At 36.3% G+C, this 25,994-nt stretch overlaps 1 protein-coding gene across 11 annotated transcripts in view; it reads left to right on the top strand.

Moving 5' to 3' along the window:
* LOC110031759 (DNA mismatch repair protein MSH5) overlaps positions 1-18,827 on the top strand; it is a 101,136-nt gene extending 82,309 nt beyond the window's left edge. For 3 of the 11 annotated variants that reach the window (XM_020735135.1, XM_020735137.1, XM_020735131.1), the window contains 7 exons: positions 4,619-4,672; positions 4,764-4,849; positions 5,040-5,071; positions 5,160-5,183; positions 8,250-8,365; positions 14,102-14,259; positions 14,645-14,966. In XM_020735135.1, coding sequence (XP_020590794.1) covers positions 4,619-4,672; positions 4,764-4,849; positions 5,040-5,071; positions 5,160-5,183; positions 8,250-8,365; positions 14,102-14,188 — 399 coding nt within the window. In that variant the 3' untranslated portion in view covers positions 14,189-14,259; positions 14,645-14,966. Of the gene's footprint in view, positions 1-4,618; positions 4,673-4,763; positions 4,850-5,039; positions 5,072-5,159; positions 5,184-5,611; positions 5,817-7,108; positions 7,579-8,249; positions 8,366-14,101; positions 14,260-14,644; positions 14,967-17,993; positions 18,079-18,318 lie in introns of those variants that run through there. The other 8 variants (XM_020735132.1, XM_020735133.1, XM_020735134.1 and 5 more) reach the window with 8 other exon arrangements.
* Positions 18,828-25,994: the final 7,167 nt, after the last annotated feature.

The following is a 25,994-nucleotide window of genomic DNA, read 5'->3' as shown; positions in this document are numbered from 1 at the left end:
TTGAGCTCGAAATATAAACGAGTCGAACACGAGCTGAGCATGGCTCGCTCGTGTTCGGCTCGTTTACACCCCTAACCACAAGTGATCGACCCTAACCTAGAGGTATTCATTAGTCATTTACAAAAAAAAAATGAAGTTTTTTCACGACCCAAGCTTAGGCTTGGAATTAATCAGGATGGGAACAAACACTTAGATGATGTGAACTAAGTTTTATATATTTAATTACTATTTAACAAATGGAAGAGCGCTAAATAAATTAAATTAAAATATTATATTTAAATTTACCTCATTACTAGTTGTTCGTGTTTTCTATAAACATTATTCATTCTTTTGCTCATCTTTTAATCAATTAATGAATCTGAAAAGTTAGTTTAAAATAATAATATGCTAAACAATCTTGTGAATACTTATACTCTTAAACTAGAATAATACAAGAAAAAAAAATAATATACATGTCAGTTAAGCTTTTAATAAGTTAATATAAATATTTGATATGTTATAAAATGAACATACTAATATTATTGTATATTTGTACAACCTTCAGAAGAACAATGTCTAAAAATATGTCAATTAAGACAATCAATATAGATATCATTTTTTATCTATGTGCACGAGTATCTTAGTGTTCCCCCACTAGTACTTTCAAAGGGTGACTTCATCATAGTCAATCATGTACATACAAACATCAAATAAAAATGTCACTTTCAAATTATAAATATTTCATTCTCATGCATATCAGTCAATATTCTTATGCAACATAGGTCATTCGTATAATAAGAACAAAATTCAATAGATTAATAAATCATGGGTATGCAGTACAATAATAGTAAATGTATTTGGTCTAGCATAAGCAAAATATCACTATAGCAAAAAGACATGAGTACTCATCTTGTTGCCAACTAATTTGTTATTTGATTTGTCTTGATGTCGACTTTGATGAAATTGAAAGCCTAACATAGTATTCATATTACAAAATTTTAGTTACCTATTAAATTTACATTATCTATCTATTAAATTTTCATTACCTATAATCGATTATTAATTTTAGATTTTAAGATTAAGAGTTATAAAATAAAGAATACTAGAATTCATCATCGTAGAATTAGATAGAGGAACCTAAAAGACTCAAATAAAAATATTTTTTTATTAAAATTCAAGATTTCAAAATTCGGGATGTTCATGAAGAAGTAAATGCTATGTGGGATAAAGTAACAAATATTATTAAACAAGTAGCAAAAGATGTACTTAGAAAGTTAAAAAAAAATTATAAATAAAAATAATTAGTGGTGGAATTATAATGTGCAAGAAAAGATAAAATGTAAGAGGTTATGTTATAAAAATTGGTTTAATTGTAAAAGCTTAGAGAACTGAAAAAATATCAAACGATCCGCAGGGAGTCAAAAAGAACAATTTGTGACGTTAAAAAATCTGCTTTTAGTGATCTTTATAATATATTAGATACTAAAGAGGGTAAAAAATATATCTATAAACTAGCCAAACTAAGAGGAAAGAAAAGTAAAGATTTAACTCAAGTAAAGTGTATTGAAGATGAAAATAAAAAAAATTGTCTTAGAAAAAGACATTCAACATAGGCGTGAGTTATTTTGATAAACTTCTTCATGAACCTTCTGAAAATACGATCGACCTTAGTGATCTTAGTATCGTTAATAATAATAAAATGTTTCATTTTTATCATAGCATTAGTAAAGAAGAAGTTGAGGAGGCTTTAAAGAAAACCATGGGTGGAAAGTCTGTAGGATCTGATGATATCTCGATTGAAGTGTGGAAATATTTAGGAAATATGAGAGTTTCTTGACTTACTAAACTCTTTCATATCATTTTAAAACCTAAAAAGATGTCTAAGGAGTGGAGGAAAAGTATTTTGGTCCATATTTTTAATAATAAAGGGGATGTAAAAGAGTGTGCAAATTATAGAGGATTTAAGTTGATGTGACATACTTTAAAATTATGGGAGAGGGTAATTGAACATAGGTTAAGACTTATTACAAAGATTTCTCATCTACTTTAGAAGCTATACATCTATTTAGAGGTTTGATGAAGACGTTCAGAGATTATAAGGAGGTTCTACATTTGATTTTTATTTATTTAGAATTAGAAAAAGCTTACGATAATTCCAAGAGATATACTTTGGAGAGTTCTTGAGAAAAAATGTGTTGATATGACTTATATTCAAGCATTAAGGATATGTATACTAGTGTTGTTACTTGTGTTCGAACAGAAGGAGGGTTGACCAAATATTTTCCTATTTCTGTTGGATTACATCAGGGACCGGCTTTAAGCCCATATCTTTTTGCTCTAGTTATGGATGGTGTTACTGGACATTTACAGGAGGATGTACCTTGGTGTATGCTTTTTGTTGATGATATCTTTCTCGTGGATAAGACGAGAGAAAGAACACGGGAAAAACTTGAATTATGGAGGTCTACATTTGGAGTCTGAAGGCCTTCATTTTATTATAACTAAAACTAAATACATGGAGTGCAATTTTAATAGTAGTAGCTCTAGTGACAGAAGTGGTGATCAAATTATTAAAAGGTGTGAACTATTTGGATATCTCGGGTCTGTTGTTCAAAGCGATGGTGATATAAATAGGGATGTTAATAGTAGAATTCAATTGGGTTTGTTGAAGTGGAGGAATGCTTCGGGCCTTTCATGTGATAGAAAAGTTTCGCTTAGATTGAAAGGAAAATTTAATAAGATGGTGGTGAGACCTGCAATGCTCTATGGCGCTGAATGTTGGCCTTTAAAAGAGAAGCATAATACTAAGTTAACTGTTGCCGTCATGAGAATGATTAGGTGGATGAGTGGCTTTACACTTAGAGACAAAATGAGAAATAAATATATCCATGATAGAGTTGGTGTAGCTCCAGTGACGGACAAAATTAGAGTCATATTAGATGGTTTGGTCACATTAAACGTCCAACCATCTGATGATCTGATTCGAAGAGTAGATGTTTTAGATTCGACTTATGTTAAGAAAGGCAGAGGTAGACCTAGGAAGGCATGGGCTTATTGTATAAAAAATGATCTTAATTTATTAGAACTAAATGAAAATATGACACTAAATAGGATGCAATGGAGAAAAAGGATTCATGTAGCCAACCCCACAGTGGGATTAAGGCTTTGTTGTTGTTGATGTTTATAATTTATTTATTATTATTATTATTTATTCACATTTCAATTCATTATATGTAACGTTATCTTAAAAATTTAGTAAATCAAATCCTAAGATTTCTTGCTCCTGCCACTCTTCCCTCGATCCAAAATTAAAACTTCTTTAACTTGAATCCTAATTTAATTAAACCTTATTATTAATAAATAATAATAATATATTAAGTTCATAAATTCTATCATTTTAAACCCTTACCTTTGGTTTCCCCTAAGCTCGAGGAAAATTTGCGTACGTAAGACGTACGCAACGCTGCGTACGTCAGGGAGGTTATTCAGAGGGTATTGGGTGGTTATATCGGCGTTATACCCCTTGTAACTTACCTGTAACCTTCAAATATATGAAAACAGAAGCGCAAAACTTATTAGAAGGTACAGGTAAGTTACAGAGAGGTTACAAGGGGTATAACGCAGATATAACCCCCAATACTCTCTGAATAACCTCCCTGACGTAAGATGTGTTGAGTACCTCTTACGCAAATTTTTCTCCCTAAGCTCGGCCCGACCCGCACGAAATTTATTCTTCCCTTCTCCTTCAACTTGAACACCTCCTATGCATGCTAGATCCGGATCAAGAGCTCGGCTTTGGCTCCCTCGTGCACGAAAGCATAAACTCTACCTTTCTTTCTCCTCTAGGGCACAGTCGAACACGATAGAGAAAACCCATGATGCTCCTCTGAAGCTTCTCTTTTTCGGCTCGATTGCTTAGGTTCGAGCGTCTATAGTCACCTCCTCCGCTCGACACTAAAGCTGTCGGTGTTGCTCTTCTCGTCCTTTGCACGCTAACCTTGTATCTTCTACACACATAAAAGCTCTTCCCTTTTGTCTTCCTTCACCACAGATAAGTCACTCAGCCAACCAGATAAGTTGTTCAACAATTTATAGGGTGAAAATTCTCCTTCTTGGCTTCTCGACACTCGTCACTCCATCTCCTTTTTGTTTGCTTTTTGACTCCTAGCTTCAACCCGCCATGTTCGACTCTTCACTTCCTCTTCCAACTCCTCGTTTCTTTTTCCACGAGTAATTGAAGCGGGACCTTACAAGCATTACCATAGGTTTAATGTTTATGGAAGTTTTCTGCTGTAGAAATCCAACCCCTAAACTTTACTTTTTTACATCCAAAAAAAAAATGAAGCTTAACCATAGGTTATTTTTTTATGAAACCCAGGCGGCATGAGTATTCTCTTAGGCATCTACAATGGTCATTGCATTATATGCTATCACTCGAAATTGTCACTTGCTATGAAAATCTTGCTGATATTTATTTTGACATGTAGAGATCAGAATTTTACCCTACATGTTGGCATCATTAACTTCTTTTAAATGTCCCCCTCCTTTATTTGATTATGTGTTTATCTTCCTTATAGCAATGTTGTAATTTGATTGTTCCGTGTAATTCTAGCTTGACTTGTACATGGATGTTCTACAGGTATTGGTATGTACACACTTGACAGAAATATTTAGTGAGGCTTTTTTACCAAAGGTTTTATTGCTTTTTGTCACTGCAGCATTCATATCTTTGTTTCTTTTTGTGTTGTTTTTCTAATTGTTCTCCAATTAATAAACGCATGCAGTCTGGAAAAATAAAATTGTACACCATGAGCATTTTGCGACCTGATGAGAGCCTAGATACCGTTGATGACATAGTTTTTCTTTATCGGTATACTATCCAATTTTTCTTGCTTATATCTTTCTTTACCCCATCAGCAGAGCGCACCATTCACATCTTTTTAACATCGCCACCCCACCTAGTCCCTCATCCGCCTTGGAAAGCTCTGCCACAACAAAGCTTTATTCTAAATTGATTTTAATTTTTCATATCTGATTCCTGATTATATTTTTCTATGAAGGCTTGTTCCTGGGCAAGCACTTATGAGTTATGGTACGTGTGGATATCACCTGTAGCATAGTACCTACTTGTTAAACCGAAATAATAGACCTTTGACTAACCATAACTGTGTTATATCTAGGTATACACTGTGCCCGTCTCGCTGGTACGGTGTTTTTTTCTCAACTTCTCTTACAGTATCACCATGTGATATTAATTATCATTTTAATTTTGCTAATCTAACAAATAGGCTAACGTATTGTTTGGGATCATTTTTGTATGGATAATTTACATACATATCACATAATTCTTATATTCTATTTAAATATTTAACAATTAAAGTTTGATATTTGCATTTATGTTGTCATACTGATAAACTTAGCCATGCAATGACGTATTTTACTTTTATAAAGTTAATGGAGAATATTTTTGTGTAATGTTAAAGAATTAAGTGATATAATAAATATATATGTATATATGTGGCTAAATTTTTGAAATACTATTTTTGAAAAATTATTTTTTAAATTGGTTCCAAAATAACTTTTTTAAAAAAAATCAAAGTCGCCACGTCATTGACAACTCACTTACGAACAGGACGCCACATGGCTCAGTCATCGCTGATTTGGCAACTTTTGATGACTAGGATTTTTGCCCTAAGCCCTGAAAATCGATTCTAAGATTCAATTATTGCAATTCTTCCTAGTGGCTCACCTCCTCTCCTCTCTCTACACCCTCTCTTGATCTTCGGCCGACCCATCATCCGGCGTCGAAGAAGAGGCCCTTCACTAACACTATGAAGGTTGTCATCGATTCTTGTACATTTGTTTCTCCTGCAGGAAGAAGTGTTTGTTTAGCTCCACTCATTTCTCGTTACTTTTTTGCAAATCATAATGACAGAGAAAAAGCAGTGCAGACAATAGTAGCATCCAAAGAACAAAATACTCTTGCCACCATCATAATTAGCAGTATTCGATCCAATTAAACTGTTGCATATGATGTGAACTTTAATTTATGCTAGTTATAATCGTAACAACTATTCAAGTTACTTTTGACCTATTATTTTCTGTATTATGAATTTCACGCTGATAATATCATTAACTACCATATTGATAAAACATCTTGATGCAGAGCAAAATCATCATTTTTTTTTATTTTTCATATTGTAAAAACAGGTCATGAATGATTCATGTCATAAAGCTTTTTCTTATTTGAAGGATCTCTTTCATGAAGAATTTCTTATTTGAATAGAATTCCTTAAAATCAAACAAAGATTTAAAAAAAAATATGAAGATGTGAATGAATGTTAAGGTTGCTTAAGTCCCTCCCAGCCCCTCTCAAGTAACTTTCTCTCGTCTCCTACAACTATTCACTCTCTTGGTTAAGTGTTCTCTCTCTCATTATTCAATCTCTCCTAGAATGTCTTTCCTGTGTCCTTATCAAAACACCAAAATCTCATGCTTTCCATCTATTAAGGGAAAAAAACATTCCTAAACAAAGTGCATAAGGAACTTTTAGCTCTGATATCAAATTTAATGTGGCCTATGATACAGATAAAGAATAACATAGTTAAGGTTTCATCCGGGGAGTATTATATGTTTTTTGATGAACTATTTTTAAAATTTTTGTTAACAAATTTATTTTTTCTTTTGAGTAACTTTAGTGTACTCAAAGGGCTTTGCACTGTGAGAATGTACATTTTTTTGTACTTTTAATTGTCCTCATGTCATTTGTGACTTTCTTATTAATCTAGTGAATGTCATTGTCACAAAATTAAAGCGGAATCAATCATTGGGTTATATCAATAGATATCTTTCCTCATGTAGAAATATTCATTTTAATGAAGCTGCATAAAGGCTAAATTAAACAGAACAATTCACAACTAAACCCCTAATAAAATGAGAACATAACATTTTCTCAGCACCTAATTAAATTAGCATATGAAATGAGTAACAAGTGAATAAAACTGAATATGACATGCACGAGAAAATTTTAAATATCACTGTAACCAAACCAAATTAACAAGATAAGTTAATCTACAATAAAACCTTCATCGACATACGGTTTAATAAAGAAATAATGTATCTTATTTAGGTCGAGTCTGCATACAAATATCATAGGCAAAATCAGCTCTAAATTTGATCATATATGTCTGTCATTCCAAATGCTCCCTCCAGTCGACTTGGACAGCTTGTACGGATTGCTCCATGTACTTGCAAACGAAAATGTCGCAGTTAAAGTTGTTTTGTGTTGGAACACCTCTAGCAAATGTCATTGCCCATTTTCCCGGTTTGCCCCTGAATGCATGAGCAGCATCTCTTACAAAAAGTTTGACCTGCAAAGTTCATTGATGTGTTAGTTCAGAGTTATGTCACTGAAGTGGTGTGATTAAAGAAAAGAGTTATTGATATGTTATTCATGGGCTAGTGCAGTTTTTTCTTCTTTTTTCCATACTAAGAGGGCTTTATGAACAGCAACACCAAAACTCCAGCGTGAACAGCGACACCGACACTGTAATAGAAGCCCTACAAGGGTAAATTTAATTTTCCGGGACAATACTTTGGAGACCTACTTTTGTAAAAATCCTTTTAAATTTTTCGAAGACACTTAAACTTTGTTTTGAATTTTTTTTTAACAAATGAATTTGTTTTTAAGAATAAAAAATAAAAATGAGTTAACATTCATATTTTCTATTTTTTCACTATTTAAATATAAAATCAAAAAATGCTACCAAACAGGTTGATATCATATATTTAGAGTTGCTTGGCTTTGAAATTTTATGCATTGGGACATTTACATGCATACCACCCAATTCCCATGTAGATGCATATCTAATACCTAATTTTATTTTATATATTTTTACCACCCAAACTTTTCATGGCATAAAAAATACCACCTTTTTAACTTCTATGAAGTTAAAATACACCTTTTAACACATACATAAGGTGGCATTAAGTTAAAAATGAATTTTAGGCGTTAGACATGTGAATACATAGGAATTGGGTGTTATTTATGTAAATATTTCTTATGCAATTTGGCTTTAAATTTTTCAAAATATTGCAGCTGATTGCATTGTAAAATAAAATGTCTTTGGTTGCAATAGTCTATGCATTCTATTCAAATGGATTTTGCTATCCGTCAAATGAAAAATCAAAAGTTTAACTGACATATGAGTTGGTTAATTTGAATTTATATTACAAATCTAGAATATTCATTTTATTATTTTGCAATATAGGTGTTCCTCAGGAAGTTGTTGAAAGAGCAACTTCTATTCTTGACTCGATCCAGTATGATAAACCCATCAGCCGCTTTCTTGATCAGAAAATCTTGGCGAGAGATCAGCAGTACAAGGTATAATTGCTACAAAAAATATTATTCCATTATAACATTTTCTATAAGCCCGATATAATGAACACAACTCTGATGAAAATCATTAGTTTAATTAAGAAATGTGAGATCTTCTATTGTTGGTATTGTATCGCTATTAGGTCTTTCCCCAGAAACAAAGTTTGCTTGTTTTAAAAGCTGCAACTTTGTTTGGTTGTAAGTGGAGTGAAATGAAATTCAATAAAATTTTGGAGGGCAAATTTATACTGTTGAAACCAAATATGTCCGGTAAACCGCGCCCAAGAAATAGAGCGTTGGGCTGAAGAAAGGAAGTTGTGAGGGGGAGGGAGAGAGAGAGAGGGGGAGAAGAGGAAAACTTCCCCCGATGGGAGAAATTGGGGTGTTCCCGGGCTTGTGGAACCATTTTATTCCATAAAACCAGTTATTACAAGTGCGGGGAGCCTAAAAAGTCCATTTACATGAAAGGGTTTTCTTATTTATAGATGATGTAAGGACTAAAAAGTAAATTAGAATATTGCCCTTGTTTTTATATGATATTTTAATCTTTTCTGTTGCTGCGTATTACTCGATATCTCGTTGATGGTCAGATCTGTTATTTTGAAGTTTTTCTATCAGGGGGTCGTCTGGTTCCGGTGTTCGGTCGGGGGAAAAAGTCCTTTTTCGGGGGAAAAAGTCCTTCGTTGAGAGAGAATCCTCCTTCGGAGAACAAATAGGTCGAGGATAGCCAATTTGACGGTAGCAGACTGCACATTTGTCTTGAGATCCGTGCAAATTTTTTTTAGCATACATATTAAGTTTCTTAATTTTCTTGCTTCTTGATAGCGACAACTGCGATAAGGACAATGAAATTTATAAATCAAAACAAATCTTGAAAACATAATTGACTAATGATACTCTGTGCTATGTTCTTTTTGCGCTCAGTTTTGATATCAATACCAATGGTGGTTGATAGAGGAAAAGTCAACTGAGAGTAGCCAATTTGATGGGAGCAGACTACAAATGCGATCCAATAGTGGTTTCTTTAGCCAAACGAGTACGGTGACACTTGCAGTATATATGAAGCCCCCAAGTTTTTCTCTCATAGAAGGCGAAGATGCAAAAAAAATGGAGAAATCGCAAGTATAGGAAAGATCTTTCCTTAGCCCCTAGCTTTACTTAGTTTTTTAGCAACTCTTTTGTTGGCCTTTGATGAGTAGATTTTTTGAGAAAATTTTTAGTTAAGTTCTTAGATTTTTGGGATATGATATTTATTCAACTCAAGTTCCACCCATCGCGGAGCTTGTCATTATTGGGTGGCGAGTCATCTCTGGGTTGTAGATGATTGTCGTACACCCCTCGCGGAGTTTGTCGCTACCAATGGTGAATCATCTCTAGAGTCTAAGATGATCGTCGTACACCCCTTGCAGAGCTTATTGCTGTCGGATAGTGAATCATCTTTGGGTCATAGATGATCGCCATACACCCCTAGCAAGCTTGTCGATTTCGGGTGGCGAGACATCTCTGGGTCGTTGAAAATTATCGTACACCTCTCGCGGAGCTTGTCGTTATCGGGTGATGAATCATCTCATGGCTCTTATTACAGATCGGATGTGTATGACGTCGTTGTCGGTTGTTTTTTATGCCTCTGACTAATCAGAAGCTCTTGGCATTGTTGTCGGTTTTATTTCCTGGGTTTGAGTTCTCCAAGCGTCAAGTGGTCACCGGCATGCATAGACTCGTTGATCTCGCCAAGTTTTGACTATGATCTTTCTCATAGAAATAAAAACACTATTAAGTGCATGTATCATAAAGTAAGATTTGGAGGAGATAAAATGCTTATATGGGGTCGGAGACTGCTAATAGGCATGGTTAATAAACCAGGGATTTTAACTCATTATTCAGCATTCATAAATTAATTTGTACCTTAGGGCAGAAAGACAGATCCTTTATGTGCTGATTTTTCTTCAAAATTATTTAAAATAATATTTAGATATGTAAAGCAAAATAGTTTTAAATTTTTGCATGTAAAGAATAGTTGCAGTATTCATTTAGAACACTAGATATAGAAAAGTTTCATTTGGAATTCTTATGGCCATAAAATCTTCATTAATCAGTGGCATGTATTTATTCATTTATATATTTCACCGTTTATAAATATATGTATTTATATATTCAAAACAAGAGGTGAGTGGTATGCATGTAAATCTTCTTTTTATTTTATTTTATTTTATCTTTATCTTCAAGCAGCCGACCATTAATTGGTTCGCTGGAGTGGAGGTAGCCGGTCGACGAAGTGGTCCACCTACAAATAAAACTAAATTTTAGGTGTTGGATATAGAAATAAAAGGATTGAGTGATGTGTAAATCTTACTTGATTTTAGATTGTCGGGCGAAGGCATACAATCGGCTGAAGGTGGGTGGGTGGCTGGAGGCAGGTGTTCGGCCAGAAAAAAGGAGGCTTGCTGAAAGCTCCAAAGAATTGAGTATTATGTGCGTAAATATATACGTTTATGCAAGCTCCAAAGAATTGAGTATTATGTGCGTAAATATATACATTTATTAGAATTGAGTGATATGAATAAACATATATATATATAGAGAGAGAGAGAGATTGAGCGGTAGTTATGTAAATCCTCCCTATTTTGAGATGGGAGGTTGGAGGTTGATGGCCGGTCGGAAGTAGATGGTCGTTCGGAGGCTTGTGATTGTAGCTCGAATCCAGATATTGTTCTTTTCTGTTGTCCCAAAAAAAAAAAAAAAAAAAAAAGAAAAGAAAAGTGAAAGAGGTCTTTTCCTGTGCACGCTTCGTTTTTATTTCCTCTAGTATCCATTTCCTCATCTTTTATTAATTTTCTACTCTATTTAAGCTTCCTCGTTGTTGAATTCATGGTACCAGTGAACTTCTGTATGGGTTATTATCCTTGATGATTGCGAATGTAATTGACTGAAGCGGACGGCTTGACGGTAGTAGGTCGAACGGTGAGGTGGCCGATTGCAGATTGGCCGGTCGGCTGTCGTCTAGTCAGCGGTCGATGCGGCCTGCGCTCAATAGAGAGAATTGCACTGCGACAGAGGGCTTGCTTTTGCAATGGGGCGGCTCGATTTCAGTCAGCCAGACGGCAAGTTGCTTGGATGCAGGTCGGCTCGGCAGCGGTTAGTAGGTTGGGCATCAGTCAGTCATTGAGATGAAAAATCCGAGATTTACTCTGTTAGACCTCTTACTCATTTGCAGATTCATAAGCCTGCACAGAGATTTTTTAATCGACCAACGAGCTCTATAAATATGGTGAGCATGTAATGGAAAAGAGGTCAGAGATGCTTCTTGCAGAAACCATGGTAGTATTTAGATGAGAGATTAAGTGGGAGGATGGTTGGTACGCAGTTGAACTTCTCTAATAAGATCTGTGACCATTCTTCTTGCTCAGAGAGAGGGATTTCACAGCTGAGGCAACCTATATAGATGAACTCCATGCCTTCTGCCTAGTCGCCAATCGCGTCCTTGAGCTGAAGAAGAAGAGAATCTTTATCCCAAGAAGGTCTATCCTCGGCAGCCACCCCGGTCTTGGTGGGCGCGAATTGGAAGCTGGTTGGAAAAACAATGCTTATACTCTCATCTTCAATAGAGTAGGAAAAACAATGCTTATACTCCAAGGTCAGATAATATTCTTTCAGAAACATGTGGCATAAGCTGGTTTAAGAATCCAGGGGGAATGGCAATAGCATTTGAAACATCAGAGCCTGAAAATCCTTTATATTTTCCATCAACTCTGGATGAAAATCTGAGATTTCTATCGAATACAAGGAGGGAAGGAGCTTTGACAATGATTTGAGGACTGAAATGCCATATAAATCTAGTTACTTGAGGGATGAGATGGTCGACAAAGAAGATGGCAGGCTCTGTAGGCTATCAAGAGTTTCTACATCTAGGCGAAACAAAGAGGAAGGGAGAGACGAGGGTTTTGAGTGATATAAAGCTCAACTAAGGAAGTGGGAAGCTAACTTGCCCGAACCACGGTTCTGTATCAATTGTAAAAGAATCCAGCACATCATTAAAATGAATTATCAGCCTTTTCAAGGAGGCGACACTTCCTGCTAGCAAGAAGTGGATCACTTATAGCAAGCTCACTGAGAATGAGCTGGAACTTCTCAGTGCCACTTTCTGAGAGAAATCAGATTGGGGCAACCTTCACTTCTCAAATTTGTCAGTGCTTCAGGTCTTAAATCCGCAATAAGAAGAGATGCGACGTCTGGACACGAAAGGACCTCTACCGTTTCAAGGGGAATGGGTTTTGAAATGCCGCAACAGTTGTTGGTAGCTTGCTTGTAGTTCAGGGCTTTCCATCCAATGTTTTGTATCTTCATTTTCTTGAGCTTAGGAGGCAACTCTTTGTCATTCCCACTGAAATCAGCCGGCTGAAATTGGTCGGCAGGGAGGGGTCCTGCTCACGACAGGAAAAGCTAGGGGTTGGTCAACGGAATTTGATCATATAGGGAGAGTTCTGGCTTGCGATGGAAAATTTTTTGGTCGGCCAGTGGAAATGGCGTCTAAATGAGGTGATTCAGCAGTTGTGAGAGGTAGGCAAGTCGGTTGGGCAGTCAGTGCTGTAGACTTTTGCGCGGTAAAAATAGCCGGCTTGGAGATAGCCGGTACGGGGAAATTTGATGCACGATAGGATGGAAAATTGCATAAATCTACCGGAGAAAGGATAATTCGTTGATGTGGAAGTTCCCCTTGCGATTTTTGTTAGGATTGCCTCTGCAGAGGGTTTCTACTCAGTACTAGTTTGTCTTATTATTGATGACATGATCCACGCTCACCATACCTAAAAGGATGTTGAAACCAAATCCGTATGGTAGACCGTGCCCGTGTCCAATGAGCGTTGGACCGAAGAAAAGAGATTGCGAGAGGGTGAGAGGGAGAGAAGGAGAAGAGGAAGACTTCCCCTATGGGAAATTGTGGTGTTCAGGGGGCTCGTGAACTCATTTTATTTCATAAAACCATTTATTTCAATTGAAGGGAGCCCAAAAAGTCCCTTTACTTGAAAGGGTCCTACTATTTATAGATGATATGAGGACCAAAAAGTAAACTGTAATATTACCCTTGCTATTACATAATATTTTAATCTTTTATGTTGTTCCGTAGTGCTTGATATCTCATCGTCGACCGAATAAGTTATTTTGAAGTTTTTCTGTCGGGAGGAGTCATTAGGTTCCGGTGGCCAGTCGGGGGAAAAGATCCTCCGTCGGGGAAAAAAATCCTTTGTCAGGGGAAAGGAAAGAGTCCTCCGTTAAAGGGACAATCCTCTGTCAGAGGAAAAATCGGCTGATAGTAGCCAATTTGATGGGAGTAGGCCACAAATTTGTCTTGAGATCCGTGCAGATCATTTTTGAGAGTACACATACATACCACTCAATTCCTATAAATTTACATATCTAGTTTATTTTTTACATTTATAACACCCAAAACATTCATATCAAATTAAAAATACCATTAGTTCAACTTAAAAAAAAAAAAAAAGGTGAAAAACACTTTTCACGTTTAGCTGAACTGCTATGCGTTAGATACCTAAATGCATAGGAATATGGTGGTTTGAATGTAAATTTTCACAATTTTTAAGTTGATTTGGAATTTGCAACAATTAATTTAAGCCTTTCAACAATTTCTCTCTCCTTTCTCTTAAATTTCCAGCATGCAAACACAGTCTAAATCATGATATCATCTGATCAAGGCCAGCAATAACTCCCTCAATTTTGTTGCAGGATGCAATAACCAAACTGCTAGCATTCGATACTAGTAAAGGAAACCTGATCCAGTTCTTCGAAGAGGTATTCCCTGAAGAACCCTGATATCAAGGACAGAAGAAGATAGCTTACAGTAGATTTCTGCATCAAGTTACATATTTTACCGAGGATTTCAGGTTTGCATAAATTGGAACGCTTTAATTCATATTTTCCATGATGTTTTACACCAATAATCTTCGGCAAGTACAGTTTTTTTCTTGAACCAGATAACATGATTAAATATTTACACTAATGGATATAAGATTGTTTGATTAATTACATATAACACTAATCTCAACATAAATTTTATCAGTAGGAAACTCATCTTAATCAAATTTAACCAAGTATACCGTGACCTAAACTAATGTTAATATTACCGAAAGGACAATGTTTGAAATTTTGAGGAATTGTAGGGCATCTAGTTTACATGAAATGAAAGTCATTCTTATAAGGCACAACAACTTAAAGATACTGCACAATCTATATTTTAAGCTTCCCGCCATACATTGAATGTGTTGACAGGTAATTACTTGGAAGAAGTATTTCTTCATGCTCATGGACAATAACCAAAAATGAGATCTAATCTGTCCAAAGGTGCATAGTCTGATACCTATGAATCATTTCAGATATTTCTAGTTTTTCTTATTTGTACAGGCCTGAAGTAAATGTTTTGTTATTGTGCAAATAAGTGGGCTCATAGGCTCAACTTTTTTTGCTTCTATGAGAGTCGAATTATTTATTGACATTTGGAGTTGATCACGGAATATAAACTACTTTACTAGATATGTAGAAAGAATTAAAAAATGATTCTGATTAGAAATTAATGATGGGCATGGGTTTTCTATCGGTGCAATACTAAGCTCTTTATATGCTAGTATAACTGGCATTGGGTGCACTTGAATAAATTTTTTAAAAATATATTTTAAATTTTTAACTTTTTTTCCTTTACTTTATTTAAGTGATAGAATAAATGTATCGAGAGAAAATAGAAAAAATTTATGTATTTTCTGTAAAATTATTAAGCGCTTGAGATTGTCATCTTTTTTTAATATAATTTTTAATTTCCTTAATTTTTATTTAGGTATATTTTAAGTTAATAGATTAATAACCTTTGCATTGATGTGTGTTAGAAATTTATGGCGATAAAGTAATGAATTATCGTCTTAGAGTTGTATGAAAATTTAATCAATACTCAGTTAAAGAGAAGTAAGCAGGATGAGATATTTTGATTTTATAAATGAAAAATTTTAAAATATAAAAAATCATATGGTCTAATCTAGTTTAAATAATCTATTATAAATGGTTGGTGCGCATGTTCATTGTTCTCCTAAATTAAGAAAAATGGAGTTATGAAGATGATTATTGTAAATGTATTACAGTGGTTCATCGATAATAATTATACTTTATTTGTACTGAATGTAATAATAGTGTGTTGCAATTGTTGTATTCTATTGTTATAGAGGTAGTAGTTTGTTCTGAATGTTGTAGTTAATGATTGTAGTAGCAACTTGTCATATAAGTTCTAGTTGAAAGTCATGGTATTTATTGGCTATGTGGGGGGTTGCAAATACTTGCTTTAGGAACATCACTTGGCCACAAAGGTTATAATACAAAGTTGCATGAGTTGTGAGCCACGTATGTAGCAGTTGGTCATGTGGGCCGTAGTGATGAGTTGCATTGATGTTCATAGGCCATGTGAATGAGAGTAGAGAGTTACATGAGTTGTGTGACATTTAGGTTATAGTTGATCATATAGTTCGTAGTGGTGAGCTGTAATGATGCATGTTGATCATGGAGATTGAAATCGGGAGCTGCAGAGTTGTGCATCATGTAGGTCTTAATTGATCACATAGGTCGAAAGGTGAGCTATGATGGAGTTCATAGTCCGCTAAGGCTGTAGTTGGAAGTTGCATGAGTTGTGAACCATTGAGGTCGTAGTTGGTCACGTAGGTCATAACGGTGAGTTGTGATGACGTTTGTAGGTTGTGGAGGCTAAAGTCGGGAGCTGCACGAGTTGTGAATCACATAGATTGTAGTTTGTCTTTTAGTTCGTAGTGGTGAGCTGTGATGACATCACTAGGTCGTGGTGGCTGGTCTCGGGAGCTGCTAAAGTTGTGTATCACGTAGGTCTTAGTTGATCATGTAGGTCACGATGGTTGGAGTCAGGTGGTTCACAAGTTGTGTGTCATGTAGGTCATAGTTGGTCATATAGAACAGGAGTTGGGAGTTGCACGAGTTGTAGACCACTTAAGTCACGTAAGCTACAGTGGTGAGTTGTGATAATGTATGTAACTTGCAAGGGCTGGAGTTTGGAATTGTATAATCTGTGTTATGTTGGTCGTAGTGGTGATCTATGATGACGTTCGTAGGTCGTGGAGGATGGAGTCGGAAGTTGTACGAGTTGTGTGTCACATAGGTCGTAGTTAGTCATGTAGCCCGTAGTAATGAGCTGTGATAATATATTATGTTGCAGAGGTAGGAGTCAAGTGCTGCATGAGTTGTTGACCACGTAGGTCATAGTCCGTCACTTGGCACATTGGTGAGTTTTGATGAGGCTTATAAGTTGCGGGGGCCGGATTCCAGAGTTGCATGAGTTGTGGACCACGTAGGTTCTAATTAATCACGGAGGGCATAGTGGTGAGGTGTGATAATATTTGTAAGTTGCAGAGGTTAGAGTTGGGAGCTTCACGAATTCAGATTTAAAAATTCGGAGAATGTCACCATCTTTGGTGTGTATTATTATGTTGTTTAAGGAGGTGTTGTTGCACTATAAGTAGAGTGTGTCGTTACTTTGCAATGTATGTTGTGGTTCTGTTGTGCATGTGACTTTAAAAGGGATTTTGTCATAAGAAGCATGTGGCACCCAATGATATTCGACGATGGCCTAAGGCGGCGGTGAGTTGGCCAGAGGGTGACGGCTGTTGAAGTTGGTGGATGACAACAGCGATGGTCGGAGTTAACTGGAGGCGTTAGTGGCCGGAGTTGGTCGAAAGCAGCGACGACGGTTATTTTAGGTGGTGGCGGTGACAACGACAATTGAAGTTGGTCAGCAGCGGTGGCGGACACAGTTGGCAGGAGGGCAATGACCAAAGACGAAGGCGAAGACAACTACAACGAAACAACAGCTGCCAGAGTTGGGACAGCGTCGACTGAATTTGGTTGGTTGTGTTGGCCTGTAGTTGCTGGAGCAAGAGTCTGACAATAGTCGACGGTGGTCGGCGGTTGCAGGTGTAGGAGGCTGACGATGGGCTACAGTGGTCGGAAGCGATGGTAGCAGCCGATGGTGGTGGAGGGCGCCAGTTGCCAGAGTTGGTCGGATCTATGGTGTAGGATGTTGGTTTGCACCTCCGTCTTCTACAAACTCTGGTCTTCCTCTTGCCCAAGGTCCAACCATCCTTCTCATGAGATGGTAGGGCTTTATTTATAAAGTTCAAGTTGCAAATAAGGAAAGAACTTAGACCATTATTGATTAGACGACGTTCGATGGACATTTTAGTGTCTTAATGATGTAGGAATTGAGCAATCTTGGGTTCGTTGAATTTGTCTTGTTTAGACGCTCAATTTGACTATAAGCATGACATATTTAGAATACGTTTGACCTTCTCATGATGCTTGGGAAGCTTCTAAAAGTGGTTTCACAACTTGATCTAGGCTTGATTTGGCTCGAATTAGACCGATTTTGGCACCTTTGAGCTTGTCTCGTCAAGCAAATCTATTTAACTGTAAGTTTGCTGAAATTGAACTTTTGGGTCACTTTTAGATGAAGTTTGAACGCTTCTTGCTTATAATTTTTTTCAAAATTTGTGTCATGCCTAAAACTGTGGGATGATGAAAATTGGTTGATGACATAGTAGTTGCCCTCTATTTTCAGACGATACCAACTTTCGACAATATTCAAGGCTGGAACACTTTATATCTTCATGATATTATTGATGTAATACCAAAGATTTTTGTGTTATGTGTGTAAATATACAATTTTTGGTGCTAGAAATGTAAATATATAAGAACTATATGGCATGTATGTATATATTTCAAGAACCGGTTCAGAAAGAAACTGAAGTATATTAAACTTGTAATAATTGGATTTTTTCCTCTAATCTTATTTTTAAAATAAAATTTTTTTTTGTCTTAAAATTTTAGATTATCTCAAAAAAAAAATTTTCCTTTTTTCTCTTCTCTCTCCAATTTATAAATAGGTCAAGAAGAATAGAAAGGTGGAGTTCCTGACTCTGCCTAGCAGACGATCCGGGATTTTCTAGAAGGAGAATTTTTTTCCTTATCCTACCCAACATAACATTTGGGATCTTTTTTCGCAATCTCCTTTCGTGTTGCCATGAAGAAGCAAAAAGTCGTGTCGAAAGTTGTCGTCAGCCGTACCCAGCAAGACATCTGGGATTTTCTTTCGTGATTTTCTTTTGTGTTGCTATGAAGAAGCAGGAATTTATTCCGAAAATTGTCCCCAATTTTACCTGCAGGAAATTCCGAAAATTATCCCCAATTTTAATCTGCACTGCTGTGAGAAGAAAGTTGTCTCCAATCCTACCCAACAGGACATCCGGGATCTTCTTTTGTGTTGTGGAGAAGAAAGTTGTGTCCCCGAACCTACCTAGCAAAACATCTGAGATCTTTCGTTTTTTTGTTGCCTTTTCCGAGGAATTTGTCTCCCTAAAAATCAATGTATGTACCAACATTTTGAAGAGAAAATGATGTGACTTGTTGTTACATTTGTACACAATGATAATATGTTTGTTTGTATGACTTTAGCTTATTTGATGCAATAAAAAAATCGGACGTTGCTTTTGTATTTCCTTCTAAGCCTTTGTTGCTCTTTTTTTGGGGAGTTGTTGTCCCTTCTTGGGGTGCTGTTGAGAATATTTGACTTTTCATAGGTTAATTAGTCAAAGCGTGTCTCCTCGATGACCATAACTTGGAGTGGAAGAAGTTTATTGTAATCTACGTTGGTTGTAAGGCCTATCTAAGGTTGTATAGCCAAAGATGCTCGACAACCTTAACCTATGTTGGAACATAGTCGAAAGAAGAATCCATTAAGGATATGGAACATATCTGATTGTATAATTAGAGTTGCTCAAATACATTAACTTGTGTTGGAGCGAAGTTGAAAGAAGAATTCATTAAGAATGTGAAACTCGTCAGAGGTCGTGAAATCGAAGATAAAACCCGTCTTTTGTTGCATAATTGGAGTATTTGTTTTACGACATTAATCTGTGATGGACAAAGTCATTTGAAATTCACCAGTGATGGTTGACCTATCAAATGTTTTCAGTCGAAGCTTCTGTTTGATGGCTGCAACCTATTATGGAAGATTTTGGATGAAATCCACAAGGATTTTTGACCTATTCAAGGTTTTTAGTTGAATCTTCTGTTTGACGACTGTAGTATCTGATGGAAAAGGTCAAATCAAGTCAGCTTGGGATCGATTAAGCCCAGAATGAGGTGTTAGAGATGCTATGTGTTTCTCAAGCTTGGAGCGTAGGTCGCAATGAATCATACTTTTTTCTTAGATGTATGGTTGCAGTCATACTCAAGAATGATTTTTAACAACTTACTAGTTGTTGCTTTTGGATTGGTTCTCTCGAAGAGTGCATTATCCATAATAGCCCTTAAAGTAACTCAACGAACTTTGAATGGATCAGTTTTTTTTTTACCGAGTGGAGGAAGAACTCCAACATGGTGGGGTGGGGGACGCTGAGGGAGCACTTTTGGCGTTGAAAGTTGTCTTCTAGTCTGGAAGCAGCTCCCGAATACTTGATGTCTGAATAAAATGTGGAATGACTACCCCACTACAGTCATACATGGGATGTTAATATGAATGATTATTAGAGACTACAGTAAATGATACCCCTCAACCTGAAAATTCTTATTATAGACTTGATGTCTGAATGAAATGTGGGAAGAGTGTCGCACTACAATTTTGCCTAGGACATTAACATGAACGAGCTTTCGATACTGTAGTGAAGGTTTGTCCCCACATCGAAGGATATTTTAGAGGTGTAAAGGATATTCCTTCTCTATTTGTATGATGTATATCTTTTGGAAATAAAATAGAGGTTCGATGTCCCAAACTTGAAGACTTTGTCAAACGGGACTTTATTTCCCACAGACGGCGCCAAACTAATGTGTGTTGGAAGGTCTGCATGGTTGAGTAATGAATTATAATCTTAGCGTTGAACGAAAACCCAACGCGCTCTTAGGTAGTTAAAGAAAAGTAAATTGAAGGAGACACCTCGATTTTTACGTGTAAAGCCTCAAAAAGGGGAAATCATGGGGTCTAGCCCAATTGAAATTATCCACTATATATGGTGAGTACACAACTCTCTTCTCCTAAATTAGGTAGATGGAGTTATAAAGATGATCATTATAAAATGTACAATAGTGGTTCATCAATAATAACCATAGTCTGATTGTAACAAATGTAATTCTAGATGATAGTAGGTTGTAAGGGTTGTTGTTGATTGTATTGTTGTAGACAGTGATCGTAGAGCCAACTTATCTTACATTTTATAGTTGAAAGTCATGATAGTAATTAGTTATAAGCGTCAGTTGGCCACAGTAGTTGTAGTAGGAGGCTTTAAGAGTTGTCATTCACGTAAGTTGTAGTTTATCACATGGGTCGTAGTGGTGAGTTGCGATGTCGTATATAACCCGCGGGTGATGGAGTAGGGAGCTGCACGAGTTATGTGCCACACAGGTCGTAGTTGGTCATTTGGGCAGTAGTGGTGAGCTGTGATGACGTCCGTTGACTATGGTGGCTAGAGTTGGGAGTTCACGAGGTGTGACCACTTAGGTCATAGTTGGTCACGTAGGCTATTGTGATGAGCTGTTCTGTTCATAGGTCGCAGAGGATAGAGTCGAGAGTTGCATGAGTTGTAAATCACATAGGTCATAGTTGGCCACGTAGGTCGTAGCTAAGAGCTTTAATAACATCCGCAGGGCCCGGAGTGGAGAGCTGCATGAGTTGTGAACCACGTATGTGGTAGTTGGTCACGTAAACCGCTGTGGTGAGCTGTGATGACATCTATAGGCCACGAGAGGGGGTGAGCTGAGGAGCTGGAATTCGAAGCAGCATGAGCTATGTGCCCAGTATGTTGTAGTTGGTCATGTAGGCCACGGATGTCGGAATCGAGAGTTGCAAGAGTTAAGCATCATGTAGGTTGTAGTGGTGAGTTTTCATGAAATTTGTATCCTATAGGGGCAGGAATCGAGAGTTAAACGAGATGTGAACCATGTAGACTGTCATTAATCACATAAGCTGTAGTGGTGAGTTATGATGACATATCTAGGCTACGGGGGCCAGAGTCGAGAATTGCACCAGTTGTGTGTCGTATATGTCTTAGTTGGCAATGTAGGTCATAAGGGTGAGTTGTAATAACATTCGTAGGTTACAGGGCCAGGAGTCGGGAGTTGCATAAGATGTGGACCACGTAGGTCGTAGCCGGTCATGTTGACTGTAGTGGTGAGTTGTGATGATGACTGTAAGTCGTAGGAGCCGAAGTCGGGTGATGCATGAGCAATGGACCATGTATGTCGTAGTAGTGAATTGTGATGATGTTCGTAGGCCGCAGTGGTTGGAGTTGGGAGCTTCATGGTTGTAGCTTTAAGAGTCTGGAGAAAGTCACTGTCATTTGGGTGTATTGTTATACTGTCTTTTGGAGTTGTCTTTGCACCGTAAGTAGGTTGTGTCATTACTTTGCAGCGTACATTGTAGTTCTGCATTGCATGTTGTGACTTCACAAGGGACTTTGTCGCAAGGAGATGGTCGACGGCGGTTGTTAGAGGCACCAATGGTCCTAGTTGGTCGGAGGCGGCGGCGGGCAGAGTTGGTCGGTGGCGGCGACGTGCAGGGTTGGTTGAAGGATAGTGGATGTGAACGGCTGTGGCTAGAGTTTGTCGGAGTTGTTCGGAGGGCGTGATCAGAGTTAGTTGGAGGCGAAGGTAGGGCTGTAAACGAGTTGAGGCTGAGCTTGTGTTTGACTCGTTTGAATTTTGGCTCTTGTCCAAATCGGTGTCTTGAATAACATATTCTTGTTCATGTTCAACTCCAAATTGTTGTTATTTGCGGCAGCGGTGTTATTTGTGTGTTTTTCAGTGACAATAACATCATAATAACACCGCAATAACACTGCAAATTTACTTAAATAACATAGCCGTCGAAAACACTCCAATAATGTCGCGGGTTACCTTAATTAACACCGTAAATTAACTCGAGTAACACCCCCGCCAAAATATGTTAATAACATCACGGGTTATCTCAAATAACACCGGAATAATGCTCGAATAACACTACAATAACACTAATAACACTGCAATAACACCACAATACTACCGTTGTCGCAAATTTGTGATGTTATTTGAGGTGTTATTGCAGTGTTATTTGAGGTAACCCACTGTGTTATTGGAGTGTTTTCGGCAGCAGTGTTATTTGTGGTGTTATTGTGGTTTATTTGAGAGTTATTTCGGTGTTATTTGAGGTAACTCGCGGTACTATTGGCGTATTTTGGTGAGAGTGTTATTCAAGTTAATTTGCGGTGTTAGTGGTGTTACTGTGGTGTCTTTTTAGGTAACCCATTGTGTTGTTGGTGTATTTTTAGCGACAATGTTATTCGATAAAATTTGTTGTGTTATTGTCGCGGAAAACACAAATACCACTACTGCCGCAAATAAGATGTTTTTTGAAGCATCGGACTAGTTCGGGCCGAGTCGGGTGAAAAAATTGAGTGGTATGTATGTAAATGTCCAAAATGGAAATATATTATTTATGTGCTATAAGAATTGGTGGTATGTATGTAAATATATTATATTTATTTATTTCTTTTCGACCTGAGTCCAACATTAGCTTAAAATTTTGTTCATCTTTGGCTCGTTTATGATTCGAGCTTAAAAATTTGTTTGTGTTCTTATTCGGCTCGTTTATGATTCAAATCGAACACGAGTTGTTCGTGAAGAACAAGCCAACTTGACAGCCCTAGGCGAATGAGGTGGCTTTTGGTGGCAGCGCTGGCAATCGAAGTTGGTGGGCGGCGTTGGTCAGCAGCTACAGATGCAAGAGGCTGATGATGGTCTATGGAGGTTGGCGGCTGTTGGTGCATGAGGCCTTCGATGGACGGGAGTGGTTAAAAGCGGTGGCAACGATCAGAGGCGAAGGAGGCTGAATGCAGCAACAACTGGACTTGGTTGGATCTGGGGTCCAGGATGCTGGACTGATGCTCCCTCTTCTGCAGACTCTAGTCTTCCTCTTGCTCTGGGTCTGACCTATTTCTCATGAGAGAAGTAGGGTTTTATTTATAGAGTTAATCTTGCAAATATTGAAGAAATTTGGACCACTTTTGATCAGACGGCTCAGATAGATCATCTTGATCTTATGGCGTTCAATGGGCATTTTAGTGTATTAATAATGTCGAAATTGAGCAATCTTGGGCTCATTGGATTCGTCTTGCTAATACACTCAATTTGACTATAAACATGTCATATTTGAAATTCATTTGAAATTCCAATTAGGCCTGAAAAGCTTCCAAAAGTGGTTTAAGCAGGTTCAAAATATCAGATCGGATATTGAATCGGTAGAGGATAAGGTTCAAGGTTTAACAATTGAACCGGGGTTGAACCGAGGGTTCACCAGGTGATGTCATAAATATAAAAAAATATAACTTAAATGACACAAAAAATAGATGAAATTCTGAAAGGTCAATAAGAGGGAAACATAACCAAAAAATATAGAAGCGTAAAAAAGAAAATGCAATAGACTAGTAGTCATATATATTTCATAAAAGGTAACAAAAAAAATGAAGCTAAGAATAATTAGAGAAAGACACGTTCTTCATCGTATCAAAAGATTCAAACCATTCTTCATGATTTCAAATAAAAATGTAAGATATAAAAAAAATAATTACACTTTAACCAATTGATCAGTTTGACCACCAGTTGACCAGCTCGACCGCCAATTCCAGCTGGTTTTTTTTCGATTCAATGCAGAGCTAGTATTCAGACCAACCAAAATCGGATCACCGGCAGGTTCAAGGTCAAACCGTTTGAATGGTCATGTTCGGCTTGATTTTTAAATTGTTGGGCTTAATAGCTTTATTTTAGCTCAATTTGACTTGTATTGGATCGATTTTGGTACCGTTGGGTTCATCTCGTTGAGTCAATCCGTTTGACATTAAGTTTGCTGAAAATGAAAGTCTTTATGACTTTTTAATCGAAATTTGAATATTTTTTGTTCAAAAAATTTTCTCCAAATTCATATCATTGCCTTCTATTACATGTCGGATGATGAAATTTTTTTGATGACTTATGGAAGCACAGTAAAACTCTGGTCAGTCAAAGCATCAAAAAATGTTTTTTTTTTATCTTTTAAATATTTATGTACATTCAGCATTTAAATGCTGAATGTGAATAAAATGCTATCATTCAATTTTTTAACATTACCTCTGAAATGCCAGCATTACTATCTTTTCAAAAATGTGAGGCATATTTTTTATGTATAAATTTATACTACAAAATTATTATAAACGTAAATATTAAAGATTAAGTATTAGATGTATAAATATGCAAAAATTGTGATATGTACGTAAAATTTTCCTAGACTTTATAAATAATGCCTCTAGTTTGAAATAGGGCTGTCAAAACGGCTCGTTGTTCGCGAACTCGATAAGTTAACGAGCCGAACACGAACTAAGATGTGTTCGTTCGTGTTTGGCTCATTTTGGCTCGAAATACTACTCATCAAGTTTATATATATATTAAGTAGTATTTTAAGAAAATCTAATTGACTACAAAGCTACAAATATTTATAATCAATTAAAATATTAATTAAGAAAATAGAATAAAAATTATTAAATTAGATTCAAATGTTGTTTTAATATAGATAATAATTTTTAAATTTTGCTCAAATTTTTATTGTCTTATGGCTACATGATTAGGGTTGTTAAAAGGAATTTTTGTTTGTGAACAGCTTGTGTTCGGCTCGTTAAGCAAACGAGCTGAACACGAACACACTTTTTGAGCTCGAAATATAAACGAGCCGAACACGAGCTGTTCGGCTCGTTTACACCCCTATTTTGAAATGGCAGTGGATTGAAGCATTTGATTTTACATTTTGGAATGATATGAAAATCAAATTTTGAGATTTCAATTTCAAATGTTTCATTTCAGAAATAGATTTATGAAGAATAAGTTAAGGACAAATTATAGGAAAGAATATGTAAATAAATTGCATTTAGGGGAGAAGAAGTAATATATATATATATTAATATGGGGCACAAATGCGGCGTTTTATGTAAAAGTTGGTATTTTTATTAAAATATTTTTAAAAATAATTTCTTAAGATATAATATATAATACTCTAATAAATTTAACTATTAATATATATTACCTATTATTATAAATAAATTATTAATTTATATTAGATTAATTCACATTTAAATAATATTAAATTAATAAAAATATGTATATGAGAAAAATAAATTAATTAACAATAAATCAAATTCGTAAATTTTTTTTGCACATTAAAATATCCTCATATCATGTTTACAGAATAAGATTTTCTACGACAATGTGGAATGACCTCATAACCTAATATATATTAAGGTGGCAGTTATAATGGTAATGTCGCAGCTGATGGAAATTCTACTTCAACATTCTCGTCTTTAGTTGTGTCATTCGTAGCTTTTTGGATCATCTAGTAATTTTCCTGGTTCATGAGATTGGTGGTATATAAATTGGAGAGTTACCAACTTTTATTTTCAAAACATGTCCATGTTTGCGTTTATATATGATGTAGATCTAACTTTTGGTACACCTTCAATTTATACACCGTCAATCCTCATCAATGAAAACAATTATTGGACGCTACAGC

This window comes from Phalaenopsis equestris, unplaced genomic scaffold (assembly GCF_001263595.1).
Source record: "Phalaenopsis equestris unplaced genomic scaffold, ASM126359v1 Scaffold000840, whole genome shotgun sequence".
Taxonomy (NCBI): domain Eukaryota; kingdom Viridiplantae; phylum Streptophyta; class Magnoliopsida; order Asparagales; family Orchidaceae; genus Phalaenopsis; species Phalaenopsis equestris.
The sequence above is the reverse complement of the archived record's forward strand: the minus strand, read 5'-3'. Positions and strand labels throughout refer to the sequence as shown.